Source organism: Ursus maritimus, unplaced genomic scaffold (genome assembly GCF_017311325.1).
Source record: "Ursus maritimus isolate PB19 unplaced genomic scaffold, ASM1731132v1 scaffold_2, whole genome shotgun sequence".
Taxonomy (NCBI): domain Eukaryota; kingdom Metazoa; phylum Chordata; class Mammalia; order Carnivora; family Ursidae; genus Ursus; species Ursus maritimus.
The window spans coordinates 16,308,816-16,327,199 of record NW_024424452.1 but is presented as its reverse complement, the minus strand read 5'-3'; the positions used below and the strand labels follow the sequence as shown (position 1 = coordinate 16,327,199).

Genomic DNA, 18,384 nt, shown 5'->3' with positions numbered 1-18,384 from the left:
CACTGTTCTAGGTACTTCACACATATAAACTCATATACCCACACAACCCCAAGGTTGATACATCCTAATTATACCAACACGGAAATTAAAGCATTGAGCAGTGTAAGTTGCCCCATATAGTAAAAGTGGCTGAACTAGGGTTTGAACCAGCAGTCTGGCTTTCCACAAATGAGTCAAGAAATGGAAGGAGAAGGATGGGACCACAGGGAGGGGAACCAGGTAGGGTTTGGATGTGTGCTTCACATCTAAGGGTCTTCCCAGCCTCTCCCATTTCGCTCCCAGGAAGCCCGTTTTATAAAGCAGGAGACAGAGACCCTGGGAGACCACAGATAACTCCGAGAGAACTGTAGAGGGAGCCGTGGAATTAATTTGGGGGTCCAGGAGCAGGGGCGTAGCTGGGATGGTCTGGCTCCAAACTACAACTCCCAGGAGGCACCGGGCCCCCAAAGCCCACACGACGTCACGGCGGCAGAGGGCGCAGGCGGCTCGGCTACCCGGCCCGTCGACTGTTGGGCCATTCCGCTCGGACCTCGGCCCTGGCCCTGGCCCTGGCCCTGGCCCCGCGGTAAGTGGAGCAACCGGCCCGGATCCTGCCTGCGGAGGCTTGGCGGCGCGTGCTCGTAGCCTCCGCCATTGAACTGGACCGCGGAGTGCGCGTGGACCGGGGTGGCATCTACCATATAGGGGGGATCCGGGCCGAACCAAGTGACCGTGCGGAGGGGGAACCCAGACGGCGACTCCAGAGCCGCTACTTCGATGCAGCCGGCCCCCCGGGGGCACAAAGCTGTGTGCCACACACAGGCAGGCCACGCTCGTGGGGCGCCCGGGTCTGAAGGCGCTGGGTAGGGGTCAGCCCCGCCCCCTGAACGAGGGTACCCAGGACCACCGGGAGGGGTGTTGTTTTCGGGCTGGACGGGTCTGAGGATCCCCTCCCCTCCAGGCACCACACAGAGCCTCAAGTTGAAGATTAGCCCAGGAAAACAAGGTTGTACAGGCTCGGCCTGTTTGTGTTGGGGGGGTGGTTGAATGGGTGGGTAGAGATTGCCCAGGTTTGATGATACCAGTATCCACGTGGAGAGATGGTGCGAATTGTCTGGATTCGGATTCTTACAACCTCCCCTTCCCTTTCCCGGGCAGATGGGAGCTGCTCCCTGGGGGCTGAGCTTGTCAGCATCCTTGACCTGCCATCGCTGTTGAAGTCAAAGAGCCCCTGCCCACCCACACACCCCCTGCCCCGCTTTGGGGTCTCCTCGGTGTATTGGGTCCTCTGCCTTAGCGGCCGCCTAGTCCAAAAAGAAACAAAGGAACAGAGCAGGACGATGATACTGGCGTCCGTGCTGGGGAGTGGTCCCCGGAGCGGACCTCCACTCCGGCCCTTACTGGGGCCTGCACTCTCCCTCCGGGCCCGCTCCACATCAGCCACCGATACGCACCACGTGGAGATGGCGCGGGAGCGCTCCAAGACTGTCACCTCCTTTTACAACCAGTCGGCCATCGATGTGGCAGCGGAGAAGGTGCGCAGCTGGCCCGAGGCCGGGTCCGGAGCTGGAGTGGGTGTCCAGGGAAGGGGTGGAGCTAATGTGGTGGGGGCGGGGTGTTGCAGATCCGGTGCTCAAAGCCCATCTGCCCCTCCAGCCCTCAGTCCGCCTCACTCCGACCATGATGCTCTATTCAGGCCGCTCTCAGGATGGCAGCCACCTTCTGGTAAGATTCCAGCCCCCTATTTCAGTCTTGGTTCCTGGAGCCCTGGCACAGCCACTCAGGCCCTGGCCCTGACGTCCCCCCTTTTTCCTAGAAAAGTGCTCGGTACTTGCAGCAAGAGTTGCCAGTGAGGATCGCTCACCGCATCAAGGGCTTCCGTAGCCTTCCTTTCATCATTGGCTGCAACCCCACCATACTGCACGTGGTAAGGTAGCCTTAGGGGCGTGGTTTCTCTGGAGGGGACTGTACAGATCAATATGCCCCCTGCCCAAGGGGCATATCGGGAGACGGGACCAGAGTGGCAGAGACTTGTCTGCCAAAAGGCTTCAGGGCCAGAGGGCTCAGACCCAAGCCTTCAAAGGCCACAGCTATTCATTGAGGCTTAAAAGGCCGTGATGGGGATTTAAACCCAGTGAATTGGGGTGGCTGGCAATCCCCATGGGTCAGCATGGGTGGCTGTTCTCTACCCAGTGCCCACAGCATCCCTGTGAATTCCCACACCTCTTCCTTGCAGCACGAGTTGTACATCCGTGCCTTCCAGAAGCTGACAGACTTCCCTCCGGTGAGGGCTGGGCCAGGGCAGGGTGAGGGGCTGCGAGGTCAGGGCTGAAACATCCAAGCTCATGACTCTGTGGCCTGTAGATCAAGGACCAGGCGGACGAGGCCCAGTACTGCCAGCTGGTGCGACAGCTGCTGGACGACCACAAGGATGTGGTGACCCTCTTAGCTGAGGGCCTTCGCGAGAGCCGGAAGCACATAGAGGTCAGGGGCCGCACAGTGGGCACCTTGGCCTATTGGGGGGCCTGGGAAAGGCACGGGGTTTCTGAGGCCCCACTCTTCACAGGATGAGAAGCTTGTCCGCTACTTCTTGGACAAGACACTGACTTCGAGGCTTGGGATCCGCATGTTGGCCACACATCATCTGGCGCTGCATGAGGACAAGGTGGGGTGCTGGGATCTGAGACCTACCAGGTGGGGCAGAGGGGCCTGAACCGGGGTCCCCCTTGGCTGGGGACCAGACCAAGGGCCTGGGAGAGGCTTGGGGTGGCCGCTTCAGGGGTCCAGAGATTGCAAGCATTTGGTGGCCGAGGTGTGGGTCAAGGTACTGCTTAGTCCCGACTTTCTTTCTCCTGCCAGCCTGACTTTGTTGGCATCATCTGCACTCGCTTGTCGCCAAAGAAGATTATTGAGAAGTGGGTGGACTTTGCCAGGTGAGGCTAGAACAGCTAAGGGGGTGGATATCTTCTGGCTGGGAAGGCTTGCGTCTGAGCCCTTGCCTACGGCAGGGTTTCTCAAATGTGGCACTATTAACATTGTGGGTCAGATAATCCTGAGGGGCTGTCCTGTGCTTGTTCGGATCTGTAGAAGGATCCCGGGCTTCTATTCACCACAACTCCCACTTGTGACAGGGAAAAATATCTCTAGAAATTGCAAAATTCCTCGGGGGGTGGTAGGGGCAGAATCACCTCCATCTGAGAATCACCAGTCTAGGTTTGAACTTTGCTTCTATCCACAGACGCCTATGTGAGCACAAGTATGGCAATGCCCCCCGCGTCCGCATCAACGGACATGTGGCCGCCCGTTTCCCCTTCATCCCTATGCCGCTGGACTACATCCTGCCTGAGCTGCTCAAGAATGCCATGAGGTGGGCCGGCTGGGTATGGTGGAAGGGGGCAGACAGGAACGGGGATGAGGCTGGGGTACCGCCACCGACTGGTCTTTCCTCCCCGCCGTAGAGCCACGATGGAGAGTCACTTAGACACGCCCTACAACGTCCCAGATGTGGTCATCACCATTGCCAACAATGATATTGATCTCGTCATCAGGTTTGCCCTGAGTGGGAGTTAGGCTAGGATACGTGGGGGTTCCAGGCACTGTTTCTGACTCACTGCATGACCTTGAGTCAGGACCTGCCGCACTCGGAGACTTGGTCCCTGGTCAGACAAGATACTCTCTGGTTCTGAAAATGCCATGAGCTGGATATGAATGGATCGGGGGCTGGCCGCGGGTGCCAGGGCCCTGTCCTTGTCAGCAACTGAGGGGCCTGGAGTGGGGAGTTAGGAGTAAGCAGTCCATGATGTTGGGTTGACGATAAGTGTAGAATCCTCTGAGAAGGTATAAGCAGCCAGTGGCCCAGGCAGAAGTGAGGATGGAAGGATGTCGCTTATAAAAACCAAGGCCCCAGGGTCCAGGCGGATCACATTCTATCTTTGGGTGGAAGGGGAGGGAAGGCAGACGGAGCACGGTTTCTTTGGGAGGTAGTGAGGCCTTGCCGAGCCAAGCCCCTGTTATCAACATCTTGCCAGGATTTCAGACCGGGGCGGGGGAATCGCTCACAAAGACCTGGATCGGGTCATGGACTACCACTTCACTACCGCCGAGGCCAGCACCCAGGACCCCCGGATCAGCCCCCTTTTTGGCCATCTGGACATGCACAGTGGTGGCCAGTCAGGGCCCATGCACGGGTGAGGCCCCACCTGGCCAGGATGGAGGGGTGGGGGGGGGTGCCCAGGAGACTCAAGCCTCTGAAGCCTCTGTCCTATCCCCCTGCCCATCCCAGCTTTGGCTTCGGGCTGCCCACCTCACGGGCCTACGCAGAGTACCTCGGCGGTTCCCTTCGGCTGCAGTCCCTGCAGGGCATTGGCACAGATGTCTACTTGCGGCTCCGGCACATCGATGGTCGAGAGGAAAGCTTCCGCATCTGACCCCACAGCCCTTGGCCTACTTGCCTGCCTAGCCTGGGCCCCACACCCTGCCAGGACCTTCTGGGTGAGGCAGGGCACCCTGCTCCACATGCTGCTGCATCTTGGGTCTTAGGGCCCCAAATAGATGGAATTACATGGAGCCCGGTGCCAGCGCTCCTCTACAGAGGCCCACTGCTTCCCTGCCTCCAGGCCTTGGAGGAGAGGAAGTGGGGACCCTTGAGGCCTCCAGCACCAGCTCCGTTTTTCTCGTTCCTGGGGAACCCTTACCTTGACCTGCTGTTTGTTATTAAAGTTCACATTTTGAAGGCCCTCTTGGGCCCCGTGTGTGGGGAGGGCCGGTGAGCTTTTCTTTCCATCCTATTCTAGTTTCCGGGGCCCTTGGGTTTAAGTAGCTCATGTCCCAGTCTCGAACTGTCCAGACAGCCTGGCAGGCCAGGTCTAGAACTGCCCCCAAAACTCTTTTCATTTAACAAATGTTAAATTTCACGTAACAGATGTTTCTGGGTCCCAGGCGATGTCGAAGGCCCAAGGTGGCCCAGCTTCAGGCCTCAGTTCTGACACTTCCCTTCCTGGCAGTCACAGGTTCTGGAGGTGAAGGTTACCAGACTGGGCAACCTCCTGAGCCACCTGATTCCTGGGCCTGAGTGAGGTGAAAAAGCCTGCCTGCCAACTGTGCCTGCTTCTGCCAAGAACAAGGAACACACAAGATTATAATCTGGCAGGCCCCAGGGGACAGTGGGGTCCTGGTAGGGAGGGGAAAGGGAAAGGGCTCCAAACAGGAGGTGGGAACTCAAGGGAGAGGAAGAAAGGCCTGAAAGCCTGCTTGGTGGGACTGGTGACGGAAGTGGGGGGTTGAGGGGAGGAATTGTATCTGGAGATCAAATGGCAGGTGGTGGAAACCATCGTGACTGACCAGGCTGAAAATCTGCTGGCTTCGGCGCAGGGAGTGAGGCTGAAGTCCGGCCAGGAAGCATGGGCTTTATCCTGTAGGCAGCAGGAATCCATGGACGGATTTTCAGCTAGGAAGGGATGTTTCCAGTTGGATTTCCCAGAGGCAGATGGTGAAAGGAGGGTTTGTGTCCATGTGATTTGTTGAGAAAGTGCTCCGGTTAGGGAGTAGGGGAAGCAGGAAAGGGAAGAGCAGGAGGCCAGACAAGGATGTCATCTCAGGCAGAAGTTCAGAGGTAGCTAGTAAGTTCTGCCTTAGAGTTGGAGGCAAGAGAGCTAAGTTCCACGGTCCTTGATGAACTCTGCTTGACAATTATTAGTTAATATCTGTGTTGGGAAGTAGGGGTGGGTAGGTACTTACACTTCCCTTTGCAGCTTTAAAAAAATATATATTATTTATTTATTTGAGAGAGAGGGAGGAGGGGGAGGGGAAGAGGGAGAGAGAGAATCCCAAGCAGACTCTGCCCTGAGCCCAGAGCCCAACGCAGGGCTCGATCTCATGACCCTGAGATCACGACCTGAGCGAAAATCAGAGTTGAACACATCCCTGAAATCATGACCTGAGCCAAAAGTGGGACTCGGATGGACACTTAACCAACTGAGCCACCCAGGCGTGTCCCCCCTCCACCAACCTTTTCAGCTTTTTTAGGCAAAACAGCTCTATTAGCCCAAGGGATAGTTTGACAAAGAGCCTCTGGCTTTTGAAAGCACATCAAAGGTAATCTGGAAATCTGGATCTGAAGAAGCAACAAAAAGAGATTCCCGAGGGTCTGGGTGAAGCATCTACACAGTTCTAGAAGTAACAGATTTGCACATTAGGAGGAGGATTAGAGGGAGAATAGTGAGGAGGTTGGTGTAGTAATCTGGATCAGGGATTTATAAAGTCTAGGCTAATCCTCAACTAGAAAGGACAGTATCCCTGTAACAAGATGTTGGGTGAAGTCAAAAGTGAGGCACCAAGACCCTGGGTGGAGAGAATGACAGTCTTGAAGATGGGGGGGGGGGGGGGTGGGGAGTGGGAGAAGACATTGCAATTTTTTTTTTTTTAAGATTTATTGTAGAGGGTGGGGAGAGGGAGAGGGAGAGAAACTGTCTTAGGCAGATTCAGCACAGAGCCTCACGTGGGGCTGCATCTCATGACCCTGAGATCATGACCGAAACCAAGAGTCCAAGGCTTAAACTGACTGTGCTACTCAGGCGCCCCAAGGCATTACAAGTTTTTTTCTTGCCTGACTTGTTTATTTCTTCAGATTCTTATGCAGCCAAACACTTGGCATTTACTGCCCGCTCTCCCCCAATTCTTTAATTTAATCAAAGCCCAGTTACCAGTGCTTCCCACTGCCATCGCCTCACCCCCAACGAACTCCTCTATGTCTTGATCTGAAACCTGAGCCCCATCCTCAGGCCTTGAGCATTCCACCTGGTTAGAACTGCTTTTAATCCCAATAACCAAAGTATAAGTCAAAGAAGATTCAGAGAATGGCCAAAAAGAATGTTTACTGAGCACCTCCCCTGTTTGACACTGTGCAACACACTTATTTTATATACAGAAGAGATAGGTAAATATGTGGCTTACCCTTTATATAGCTATATGGATTATACACTTAGGTATACTTTAATCTTTACCGGCGCTCTGAGGATGGGCACCCTTGTACAATTTACCCAGAGTAGGGTCAGAACCCAGGATTCCTCACTCACTAATCCCAAGACGCTCTCCAATACGTCCACAGCCTTTGACTAGTTTAGGGGACGTCTGTTGCAGGGGGCCTGGTCCTTTCTTTAGAAAGGGTTCACTCTGTAAGAGCAATTTATTGGCTTTCCCCGACACAGCCGTCCTGTTTCCCTCACCCTGAACAAGAAGGCAGCTCCTTCAATCTTTATAAAAGGGGTGATCTGGATTAGTCTGGCGGAAATGGGCAGCGCAGAGGTGGGTGTTAATTCCAGGCTCGCTCTGGCTCGCCCCGGTACCGGGTAAGGTCGGGGCAGCGCCTCTGGTAAGCAGCACATCCTGATTCCTCGGGTACCAGGTCCTTTAAAAAGGCTGGGCTGAGCCATCACATCAGGAAAGTCTTTCTCCTCTTTCCACTCGGGGCTCAGCCATACTTCCAGACGGAAAAAAAAATCCCAGCGCAACGCACAGAAAGGTCGAATTGGTCCTGGGGCCTCTGGAACCACACTAACCAATGAGCGCTTGCTACATCACAGGCCCCACCCTCAAGCCGGCAGCGGCCTCCGCCACGCGTCGCTGACCCGGAACTAAAGGGCTGCGTGGCGCCGGATTCTGGCGTCATCTCCACTACAGCTATGGCGGCACAGGGAGCAGCTGCGGCGGTTGCGGCGGCGACTTCAGGGGTCGCGGGGGAGGGCGATCCCGGGCCCGGGGAGAATGCGGCGGTCGAGGGGACCGCCCCGTCCCCGGGCCGCGTCTCTCCCCCGACCCCGGCACGCGGCGAGCCGGAAGTCACCGTGGAGATCGGAGAAACGTACCTGTGCCGACGCCCGGACAGCACCTGGCGTGAGGGCGGGGCCCAAGGCCAGGGGGCGGGGTCTGAGGGCGGGTTCTCTGAGGGGCGGGTCGTCATGGGGGCGGGGCTTGAGGGAAGGACGCGGAGTTTCGGGGCCTCCCGGGAGTCGCCTCCAAACCCCAGTAGTCAAGACAGTTACCGAGTTCTTCTGAGAGCTCCCATTCCACTTGCTTGTCCGATCTTAGGCTTCATTGCCTTTTCAGACAAAACCGTGGTTCCTTGCTGGTGTCTCTTGCCTCTGCGACTTCCTCTTCCAGCCCTCTTCTACAACCGCCGGCGGAAAGGACCTACGAAAACACAAAAAAACGAGCTTCCCTTTCCCTTCCCTCCCCTCCCCTCATCTTCAAAATAAACCCCAAATTCCTTAGAATGGCCTGCATCTTTGTGACCTCTCTGGTTTCTAGCCACCCCTAGCAAAGGCCATTGCCAGAGCAGACCACATTGTACCCGCTGAAGACCATATGCCTTCTACCGCCTGTGCCCGCTGCTTTGAGTGCTCTTTCTTCCCTTTCTCCTGGTTCACCTGGCTAGGTGTTACTCAACCTTTTAACATACCCCTAACTCCTGTGATGCCATTACTGACTCCCTTCAGGCAAAGTGAGTCGTTCCCTTCTGTATGTGACTGCAACATTTTCTTCATACCTGAGTCAGCCATGGTATATATGACATTATGTTGTCATTGTCTGTCTGCGTCTTCCCCTATCAAAGTGGGGATTTCTGGAGGGCAGGACCTCTTGTGATTCACTGCTATGTCCTCTCTACCCAGCAATAACGCAGAATAGGACCAGACACGCAGTGGTTGACTTACTCATTTGTTGAATGGTCTGCTAGTTGTCAGGCACTATGCTAAAAGCTTTAGAGGCATTAACTCACCCTCTGAGGCGGGCACTATTATCCCTATTTTGTAGATGAAGAAACTGAGGCTCAACCAAAATAATTTGCAGTTAAGTGAGGGAAGCGGGGAGCTAGGATTATATATAAACCCAGAGCCAGCCCTCCTGACTCCCGAACAGATGAACAACTGAGTATAAAGCAAGCATTGAATTTGGAGCCAGACTTAAACGCTTCTTAGCACTTTTCAAATATGTGAGCCTGGGTAAGCCTCAGTTTTCCCTCTGCAAAGTAAGAGTAGCAGCTCTAGCCTGGCCCACATCCCAGGCAGTGATCGATGGAGTGGCAGACGGAGGCAGGTGACGTTAACTTACGTATGGTCCTGGAATCTGGAAACTGCTTCTCGGTGTGAAGGATCCTTCTTGTTCCATCCCTGCCTGCCTTGCTGATGATCCTAGCCTTTTTCTTTCACAGATTCTGCTGAAGTGATTCAGTCTCGAGTGAACGATCAGGAGGGCCGAGAGGAATTCTATGTACACTACGTGGGCTGTGAGTGACTTGGGGGTATCCGGGCCTGGGTGGGGGGAGAGGCGTGGAAGGGCAGCAGCCTCATGGCCCATCCTCACAGTTAACAGGCGACTGGACGAATGGGTAGACAAGAACCGGCTGGCGCTGACCAAGACAGTGAAAGACGCCGTGCAGAAGAACTCCGAGAAGTACCTGAGCGAGCTGGCCGAGCAGCCTGAGCGCAAGATCACTCGCAACCAAAAGCGCAAGCACGACGAGATCAACCATGTGCAGAAGGTCCGGGCCCCCGCCCCCTCCCCCTCTCCAAGGCCCCAGGAGGCTCGGCACCTCTGCCAGCTCCCTTGAGTCCCAGTGCCAAAAGCACAGCAGCTCCCATTTCCTAAGCGGTGTGTCAGGGCCTTTACCTATGGTTTGTCAAATATTCTTCACAGAGGAGAAAAGTGAGGCTCGGAGAGGGCAAGCACTTGGCTACAGTCTCACAGCAAGGAAATGGCGCAGCTGGGACTGGAAGTCAGGCCTCCTGCCCTAGTAGCCTCCTTTTTGTCTCCTATTTGCTGGGCCGCCTTAGACAAAGAACTGAAGTCTAAAGGAAGGAAGAGAACGAATGATATTGGGCACTCGGCTTCTGCCAGGCACCATGCTGCATCCTGCACTTACATAAGCTCGTCATATCCTTCCTAACAATTCAGTGCCACGGGGATCGCGGTTTCTGTAGATGAGGAAACAGGATCAGAGAGGTTAGGTAACATGCCCAAGGTTACACAGCTAGGAAAAGGGTGGGCTGGAATTAGAATAATAATGTTAAGCATTTATTGGCTGGTGAGCCAAAGTTATAGGCTAAGTATTTTAATACATGATCTCACTGAAGTTTCACAGCAGCCTTGTGAGGTAACCATCATTATTATCTCCAGTTTTATGCGGAAGAACAGATAGGTTTAAGAACCGAGTCAGGAATTGTCTGACTTCAGGGCACCAGCCCTTAACCATGACTTTGCCATGGCCTAGAAACTTGGGCCACTTGATCCAACACCTGGAAGGATCCTTCTTGATCCAAAACCTGGGTATTTTTCCCCAACCTGTGACACCCCTGGGGGTTACTTCCCCGCCCCCCCCAGCCTCAGTTTCTTGATCTGTAAAATGGGGATTGCAGATGAGACCAGGGTTTATCGAGTTCTCAGGCACTTAGGCATTCATTAGTTCCAGCCAGTGCGATTTCTCCCTTCTGAGTGCTCATTGTGTGATTTGGGGCACTGTTTTTCCAACTGGGGCATAGCCACATTAGCTAACCGACTTTTAAATTTAAAAATGAAAGAGGGGCACCTGGCTGGCTCAGTTGGCGAGAATGCAACTCTTTTTTTTTTTTAATTTTTTTAAGATTTTATTTATTTATTTGACAGATAGAGATACAGCCAGTGAGAGAGGGAACACAAGCAGGGGGAGCAGGAGAGGAAGAAGCAGGCTCCTAGCGTAGGATCCTGATGTGGGGCTTGATCCCAGAACGCCGGGATCACGCCCTGAGCCAAAGGCAGACGCTTAACAACTAAGCCACCCAGCCGCCCCTAGAATGCAACTCTTGATCTCGGGGTTGGGAGTTTAAGCCCCATGTTGGGTGGAGAGATTGCTTAAAAAAAATAAAAATATGGGGCGCTTGGGTGGCTCAGTCGGTCAAGTGCCCGACTTGATCTCAGCTCAGGTCTTGATCTCTGGGTCATGAGTTCAAGCCCTGCGTTGGGCTCCATGCAGGGTGTGGAGCCTGCCAGAAAAAAAGAGAGAGAGAGAGGAAGGAAGGAAGGAAGGAAGGAAGAGAAAGGAAGGAAGGAAAGAAAGAAAGAAAAAGAAAGAAAGGAATAGGATAAGATAGGAAATATGAGAGTACATTGCACTTTATTAAAGGTAAGTATTGTTTTTGAGAAGCTTTTATTTCAGTACAAATACATGTCCTGTGTATACACAAACAGGTCAGCTGGTTTACAGTGCTAACTGCGTTTCCTGCTGTGGGTTGTGATAAAAAAAAAATTGAAATACCCTGAGCTAGAAAGACCCCTCAGGGTCTAAGGCAGCAGTGTCCAATTGAGCTTCCTGTGATAAGTGGAAATACATCCGTACTGTTGGATAGAGCCGTGCCACTAACCGTATGTGGTGACCGAGCCCTTGAAATGTGTCAGTGTGGCTAAAAATTAAATTCGTGTTAAACGTAATGAATTCAAATAGCCACACGTGGCCAGGTCTAAGTGTCTCTTAGTTCCTCGAGCAGGTTGCACTGGCAAATTAAAGTCTCAAAAATGTACCTCGAAGCTGGTAGTCAGCAGGGTGGACGACAATGGGCCAGTGGTGATAAAATCAGAGGAGGGATAATGGGCGAGTTAATAATCAGCAAGGTTCTTCAGAGCCTTCTTAATGTTTAATTCCAAATAAATTGCAGCATTTAAGAAAAGTAGTGTTTTTGTAGTTCTTTAACGCATTTGCAGAAGAGGATTGGCTTTTGTGAGAGATGGGAAGTGGGTTTTTAAAGAGGCATATGAGGAGGAAAATCTTTCTTCCCTCCTCTTTGCAGGGGTTAGGCTCAGAGTTGGACCAACCGGGGGCCTGTGCTCAACGGTGCTGGGTACCAGTTCTGTAACCTCACCTCTCTCTGCCTCAGTTTCCTCTTTGTGCAGTGTGGATAATGAGCACTCCTGTCTCAGGGTCTTTGTGAGGACGAAAGAAAATACTGTCTCTGGAACGCTTGGCGCTTGGAATAAATGGCAGCTAGCTAGTCCCCAAGGGCAGATGCCCTCACCTCTCCCTGCCTGTTTACTTCTCTGTCAAATAGAAATAAAAAGGGTACATCTCAGGCTGGCTGAAAAGGTTATACGAGGCTGTCCAGGCAGAGTGCTTTGTGGAAGGGGGTCTGGGTTAAACGCTGACTCCTTCCCTTCTCAGCTGCGGGGCAAGGCCGCTGTCCGCCTGGTGTAGCTCCTAGGCCTTCGTGGGCCCATCTCCACGATCGGGCTGTGCGTGGTTTGCTCCTACAGAGTCCGGCTTGGAACAGGGTGTGCCGTGACCGTGACAGAACTTTTCAGTCTCTGCTTGCTAAGGACTTGGAAAATCCGGGAAACTAAGCGGGAGCGGTCAGAGGGGATTGCTAACCAGTGCATTCCCAACTGGGAAAGACAGGGCGTGTTCTGTGTCTAGAATACAGTCCGGAGGGGGCGGGCAGGGCACAAGGCCTTGAAGGACAGGAAAGAGCACAGTAGAAACAATTAAACACGATGGCTCACAAAACCGCCTCATCTCACACTCCCCCGGCTCACGCTCTGTTCGAGGTCGAATGAGTGGTTTTTGGCGGCAAAGGAGAGGGAACTGCGCGCACAGCGCGAAGGCTACAAAAAGAGGGGCGTTGGGAGTGTAGATGTGAAGGGGCTGCGACCGGAGGCTGGGGATCTGCGGAGACTTAGTTAATGGTCCAGACTGGAGATGGTGGCAGTGGCTCTTTGGAGCTGGACGGAGGAGAATTCCAGAGAGGGACCGATTGCAGAGACGTCGAGGAGGTAGAATCGACAGCCCGGGGCCCTTAGTGGAATGCCAGGCTGAGAGGAGGAGGTGTGAAGGGCAGAGCTGCTCTTGGTCTTGGGCCGCTGGGCCGAGGGTGATGCTCCCAGTGAGACGGGGACCCCAGGGGGATGAATAAGCTCGAGGGGAGGACGGGTTGAGTTCCCTTCTGGATGCCTAGAGTCCGATGTGCCTGTGGGTGGGAGCTCGGGGAGCAGGCGGCTCGCTGGATCTGGTCAGGAAAGTGGTCCAGTCACGCTGGGGAGTCCAGCCCCACTTGCTGCTGTGGGCGCAGAAGAGAAAACCTGAGATCTGTCTCCTGATGATTCTGGCCGAGCCGGGTTGCTTCTTCTGTGTAGCTGGAGCTCTTAGCAGCCCAAGGCCTGGGACCAGACCTCCTGATCCTAGCCCCGTTCATCTGGCAAAAGGTCCAAACTTGGGCATCAGGGGTGTGGGGGGGGGTGGGAAAGCAGGAGATGAGTTTGGCCCAGCCAGCTTCAAAACCGAGGAAAACAAGTCCGCGTCCTGTGGTTATTGTCATTCAGGGGATGAGGTCTGGAAGACAGGAGGGAAGCCCTGGGTTCTGCTTCAGGGGAGGGACGGCTTGACCGCCACTTCTGCTCACCTCTGTTCACGGCTCTGTCCTTGCCCAGACCTATGCAGAGATGGACCCCACCACAGCAGCCTTGGAAAAGGAACACGAGGCGGTAAGCAGGGGCCGGGCTCCTGACTGCGGGCTCTCCCTCCGGCTGTCCTTGCCCCGACTGAGCCAGCCACTGCCCTGCACTCCCACCCTACCCACAGATCACCAAGGTGAAGTACGTGGACAAGATCCACATCGGGAACTATGAAATCGATGCCTGGTACTTCTCACCGTTCCCCGAGGACTATGGGAAACAGCCCAAGCTATGGCTCTGCGAGTACTGCCTCAAGTACATGAAATTCGAGAAGAGCTACCGCTTTCACTTGGTGAGACTGGGCTAGCAGGGCCTGGTGGGAGCGGGGCGTGCAGGCTGAGGGCCGAGGCAGCAGCCATAGGGAAGAGACACAGGTCCAGAGGAGTCGAGCACAAGGAGAAGCTCCCCATGGCTCCAGACATCTGGGTTCTAGGCCTGGCCTGGCCATTGCTGGAGTGACCTTGGCCAACTTGCGGCCTTCCCCCAGGCCTCGGTTTCCTCTTCTGTGGCATGGGGACAGTAATCCCTGCCCTTACCACCTCCTCGGGTCACCCCAGACACTCCATGTTTATCAAGGCCAGCCCAGTGCCAGGTTCCTCAGGGCAAAAGAGGAAGCGAGCACAGCCCCCGAGCAATGGGACTGGAAGGTGTGGACAGAGGGGAAGTGTTGGCAGGGGCGGGATGGGCGTGGGGTGCTGGGGGCCTCAGCACTGGCATGGCAGGGCGTTCCCCAAGGGGCGTAACCTGAGGCAAATGTATGCGGTTTAGGGGTCGCCACTGTCATGGACGAGAGCCTTCCAGAGCCCTCCAGAGCCAGGCCGACCTGAACTTGGGACCATCTAGCTGTGTGATATCCAAGCCAGTTACTTAGCCTCTCTGCGCCTCGGTTTCTTCATCTGTAAAATAGGCTCTGTGTCCTCAGGTAGTTGGGAGGGTTACTGGACGTAGGTGAAGTATGGAGCCCAGGGTCTATAGATGGGGAAGCAGAAAGTGGAGGCCTGTTGCAAGCCACACGAGGTGGGATGGGGGCACCCAGCAGAAAACCTCAAGGCCTCAAGGCTTCGTCGTCCCCCCGCCCCCCCCCAGGGCCAGTGTCAGTGGCGGCAGCCCCCCGGGAAGGAGATCTATCGCAAGAGCAACATCTCTGTGTACGAGGTAGACGGCAAAGACCACAAGGTGAGTTCGGGGGCCCAAGTGCTGTGGGGACGTGGGGGAAGCACCTCCTGGATGAGCCTCGTTGTCACCGAAGGGTAGAGGCCAGCCTGAGGACAAGCCCCCCCTGGGGAAAGGCCCGTGAGGTCATGCTTAGCCTGGCGCTTGGCCTGGGGTTGGTGCCCTGTAAACGGCCCTGTGGTGCGAGCCTTGGGGACTTGGTTTCCGTTCTGTCCCTGAAGACTTTGCTCCTGACGGGGTGGCTTAGTTTTGGCCAGTTCTGGCGCCCAGAGTAGAGATTGTCATGCCTGAGGCTGCTTCTAGAAATGCTTTCTCTTTCCGCCTGAAGGAAAAGGTTTCTAACCTGGGAAGGGACAACTTTGTAAGAGACTTGTTGCCCGAGAGCTGTGTGGCCCTGATGGCGGAGTTCCTCGTTTCTGGCAGAAGGAGCTCAGTGGGGCAGGGTGGGGCAGTTGGGGCCTTGCTGTGCTGCCATTGAGCCCCTGGCCCTTGCCTGGTCCGTCTGGGAAGCTCTCACCAAATGTCCCTATTTCCCATGGCAGGGGACAGTAGAGGGTAAGGCAGAGAGAACAGGCTTGTGCGTGGCTCCTGCTTGGAACTGGGCTGTCATTGACTAGCTGACCTTGGGCAAGGTACTTAACATTGTTTGTTCCTATTTCCTCATCTGTAAGATAGGAGTCATGATATGTTTACCTAATAGGATTGTTGGTGGAGCAAATGAGACAGCAATGGCAAGCACTTAACATGGTGTCTGGCATCAAAAGGAGGTGCTTAGTAAACATGGGCCTTTGTTATTATTGGTGACCTTCTTGGGTTCAGCCAGCCTTGAGATAAATAGCTCAAGGGGAATATTTGCTCCCCCCCCCACACCTGGGTCCCCCCGCTTTGCCTTTCTGAGCATGAGCAGGGGGAGTGGCAGAAAGGGCTCCAGCAGGAGGGGTGGGCGTTCTTTCTAGCCGTCCCCTGTTCACTTTGAAGCCTCAGCCAAGGACTTCCCCTTCCCAGAACCTCAGTTTCCTCCTAGGTAAAATGGGCTAGCAATGCTGGGCTTCACAATTGTGAGAAGAGTCATCCACTCAAATAAGAGTGGATGTAAAAGGTGTCATAAACCAGAGGGCCTCTGGATCTCTGCCATGAAGTCAATGTCAGGGTCTCATTATCCGTCCGGATGTTGGTCTCGAGCCCAGGTGGGTGTCTGGGCCTACGGCAAGGAGGCTACTACGGCCCAGCGGGGGAGCACGACCAAGTGGGCAGACAGCTCAGGCTTTGGAATCAGGCTCAAAGCTCATCCGCTCAGCAAACATTTACCAGGCACCAAGCTTCATGCTTAGCCTCGTGCTGGGTGCTGGGGATTCAGCCGTGAAGAAGACAGAACTCCTATACCAGTTTGAATCCTGCCCTGGCACTCACCAGCCGTGGGGCCTTACACACCGGCCACTTACCTCCTCTGAGCTCAGTTTCCTGATCTGAAACATAAGAGTTAATGGCCCTGAAGACTGAACTCCTATTTAGCACTTGGAAGTGGTACCTGATTGGGATGCCTGGCTGGCTCGGTCGGTAGAGCGTGCGACCCCTGATCTCGGGGTTGTGAGTTCCAGCCCCGTGTTGGGGGTAGAGATTGACTTAAAAATAAAATCTTAAAAAAAAAAAAAAAGCTTTTTCTGCCCTTGAGTCCTGTCCCCATGCTATAACTGAAAAAACACTGGGGCGCCTGGGTGGCACAGCGGTTAAGCATCTGCCTTCGGCTCAGGGTGTGATCCCGGCGTTCTGGGATCGAGCCCCACATCAGGCTCCTCCGCTATGAGCCTGCTTCTTCCTCTCCCACTCCCCCTGCTTGTGTTCCCTCTCGCTGGTTGTCTCTATCTCTGTCGAATAAATAAATAAAATCTTTAAAAAAACAAAAACAAACAAACAAAAAACACCTTTGGGGCCCCTGGGTGGCTCAGTCGGTTGAGTGTCTGACTCTTGATTTTGGCTCAGGTCATGATCTCAGGGTCGTGAGACTGAGCCCTGCATCGGGCTTTGCGCTCAGTGCGGAGCTGGCCTGGGATTCTCCGTCTCCCTCTGTCCCTCCCCCCGCTCATGCACACACTCTCCCTCTAAATAAGTAAATCTTAAAAAAAACAGAACAACTCACCTTTTTGCACTAGGGGGAACGAGAAGTGGTCACTGATTAATCCAGCTCTCCAGTTTTTAGTTTCCCTGTCCATCAGAAAATGACTGTAAGACTCCTTTCAGTTCTAAATATTCCTGGTCTGGGGAGGAGCCCATTCTCACCGGCCTGGCACTGGCTGCCCTCTGAAGGCTGGCATTTGCGGAGCGGGGTGGCAGCAACTGCCCAGGCCACAGGGAAGCTGGGTGGGGAGTTATACCTGTGCCCTGAGCCTGCTTCCACCTTCCCCACCCCTCAGATTTATTGTCAGAACCTGTGTCTGCTGGCCAAGCTTTTCCTGGACCACAAGACCTTGTACTTCGACGTGGAGCCCTTCGTCTTTTACATCTTGACCGAGGTGGACAGGCAGGGGGCCCACATCGTTGGCTACTTCTCTAAGGTGCTGGTTTGGGAAGCCCGGGTTGAGGGAGGGTGGGGACGAACGCACCGGCGAAGGGGCTGAGCCTCCGCAGAGGTCCTGACCACGTACCCCTGTAGGAGAAGGAGTCTCCGGATGGGAACAACGTGGCCTGCATCCTGACTCTGCCCCCCTACCAGCGCCGTGGCTATGGAAAGTTCCTCATTGCTTTCAGTGAGTGGTTCCTGGCCAACGGAGGAAGGGGCAGCTGTGGCGGGGGTGCCAGGGCGGGGCTGGGTCCTCCGAACTCTCCTTTCCACCGCTGCCAGGTTACGAGCTCTCCAAGCTAGAAAGCACAGTAGGCTCCCCCGAGAAGCCGCTGTCGGACCTGGGCAAGCTCAGCTACCGCAGTTACTGGTCTTGGGTCCTGCTGGAGATCCTGCGAGACTTCCGGGGCACACTGTCCATCAAGGACCTCAGGTGAGGGCCCTGGAACCCTCAAAGAGGGAGGGACTCTTCTAAGGTTGGCCGTGATCCTGTGTCCTTGTCCCCTTTTGCTGTCCCAGTCAGACCCCGTAAGGGCACGCTCCCCAACGTCCGCACTAACCCCTTTCTGCAGCCAGATGACCAGCATCACCCAGAATGACATCATCAGCACCCTACAGTCCCTCAACATGGTCAAGTACTGGAAGGGCCAGCATGTGATCTGTGTCACACCCAAGCTCGTAGAAGAACACCTCAAAAGCGCCCAGTATAAGAAACCACCCATAACAGGTAGGTGGGGGGCTGCCCAGGGTGCGTGTGTGGTGGGGGGTAGGTGTTAAGACCTACGGGGAGCCAAAACTACCTTTTGGCTGTTACATGATCCCAAACTAGTCTGACCAGCTCCTGGGACGGAAGCCTGGGGCAGGAGTCATTCCCAGGCTTCCCTGCCCCCTCCCCAGGACTCACTAGGCCCTTGTTCTCACCTCGAGGTGAAACCTGGCCCGGGCCCAGAGGCCCAGCCCAGCCTCTCATGCCTCTCTCCCCACAGTGGACTCGGTCTGTCTCAAGTGGGCACCCCCCAAGCACAAGCAAGTCAAACTCTCCAAGAAGTGAGTGGCCTGCGCCCCTGCTGCTGGACCCGTGTCTCCCCGCCCCCCTCCCACCGCCCCACCTGTAAATATGTACAGACCTGTTTCATCATTTTTTTAATAAAGTAAGTTCTGCCAGTGGTTCTGGACTTTGGAGGCGGGAGGGAGAGGCCAAGAGCTGA

At 54.8% G+C, this 18,384-nt stretch overlaps 2 protein-coding genes across 2 annotated transcripts; both read left to right on the top strand.

Moving 5' to 3' along the window:
* Nucleotides 1-451: 451 nt before the first annotated feature.
* On the top strand, nt 452-4,715 carry BCKDK (branched chain keto acid dehydrogenase kinase). Its single transcript, XM_008685333.2, has 12 exons — nt 452-565; nt 1,138-1,514; nt 1,636-1,704; nt 1,796-1,906; nt 2,216-2,263; nt 2,344-2,463; nt 2,546-2,644; nt 2,839-2,912; nt 3,218-3,346; nt 3,438-3,527; nt 4,008-4,166; nt 4,262-4,715. The coding sequence occupies exons 2-12, from the start codon at nt 1,320-1,322 to the stop codon at nt 4,404-4,406; spliced, it is 1,239 nt and encodes a 412-aa protein (XP_008683555.1). The 5' UTR covers nt 452-565; nt 1,138-1,319; the 3' UTR covers nt 4,407-4,715.
* A 2,903-nt stretch (nt 4,716-7,618) lies between these two features.
* On the top strand, nt 7,619-18,343 carry KAT8 (lysine acetyltransferase 8). Its single transcript, XM_040635036.1, has 11 exons — nt 7,619-7,869; nt 9,185-9,259; nt 9,339-9,514; nt 13,423-13,476; nt 13,574-13,738; nt 14,533-14,622; nt 17,031-17,171; nt 17,270-17,363; nt 17,459-17,609; nt 17,749-17,903; nt 18,163-18,343. Exons 1-11 carry the CDS (start codon nt 7,659-7,661, stop codon nt 18,225-18,227), a joined length of 1,377 nt encoding a protein of 458 aa, XP_040490970.1. The 5' UTR covers nt 7,619-7,658; the 3' UTR covers nt 18,228-18,343.
* Nucleotides 18,344-18,384: the final 41 nt, after the last annotated feature.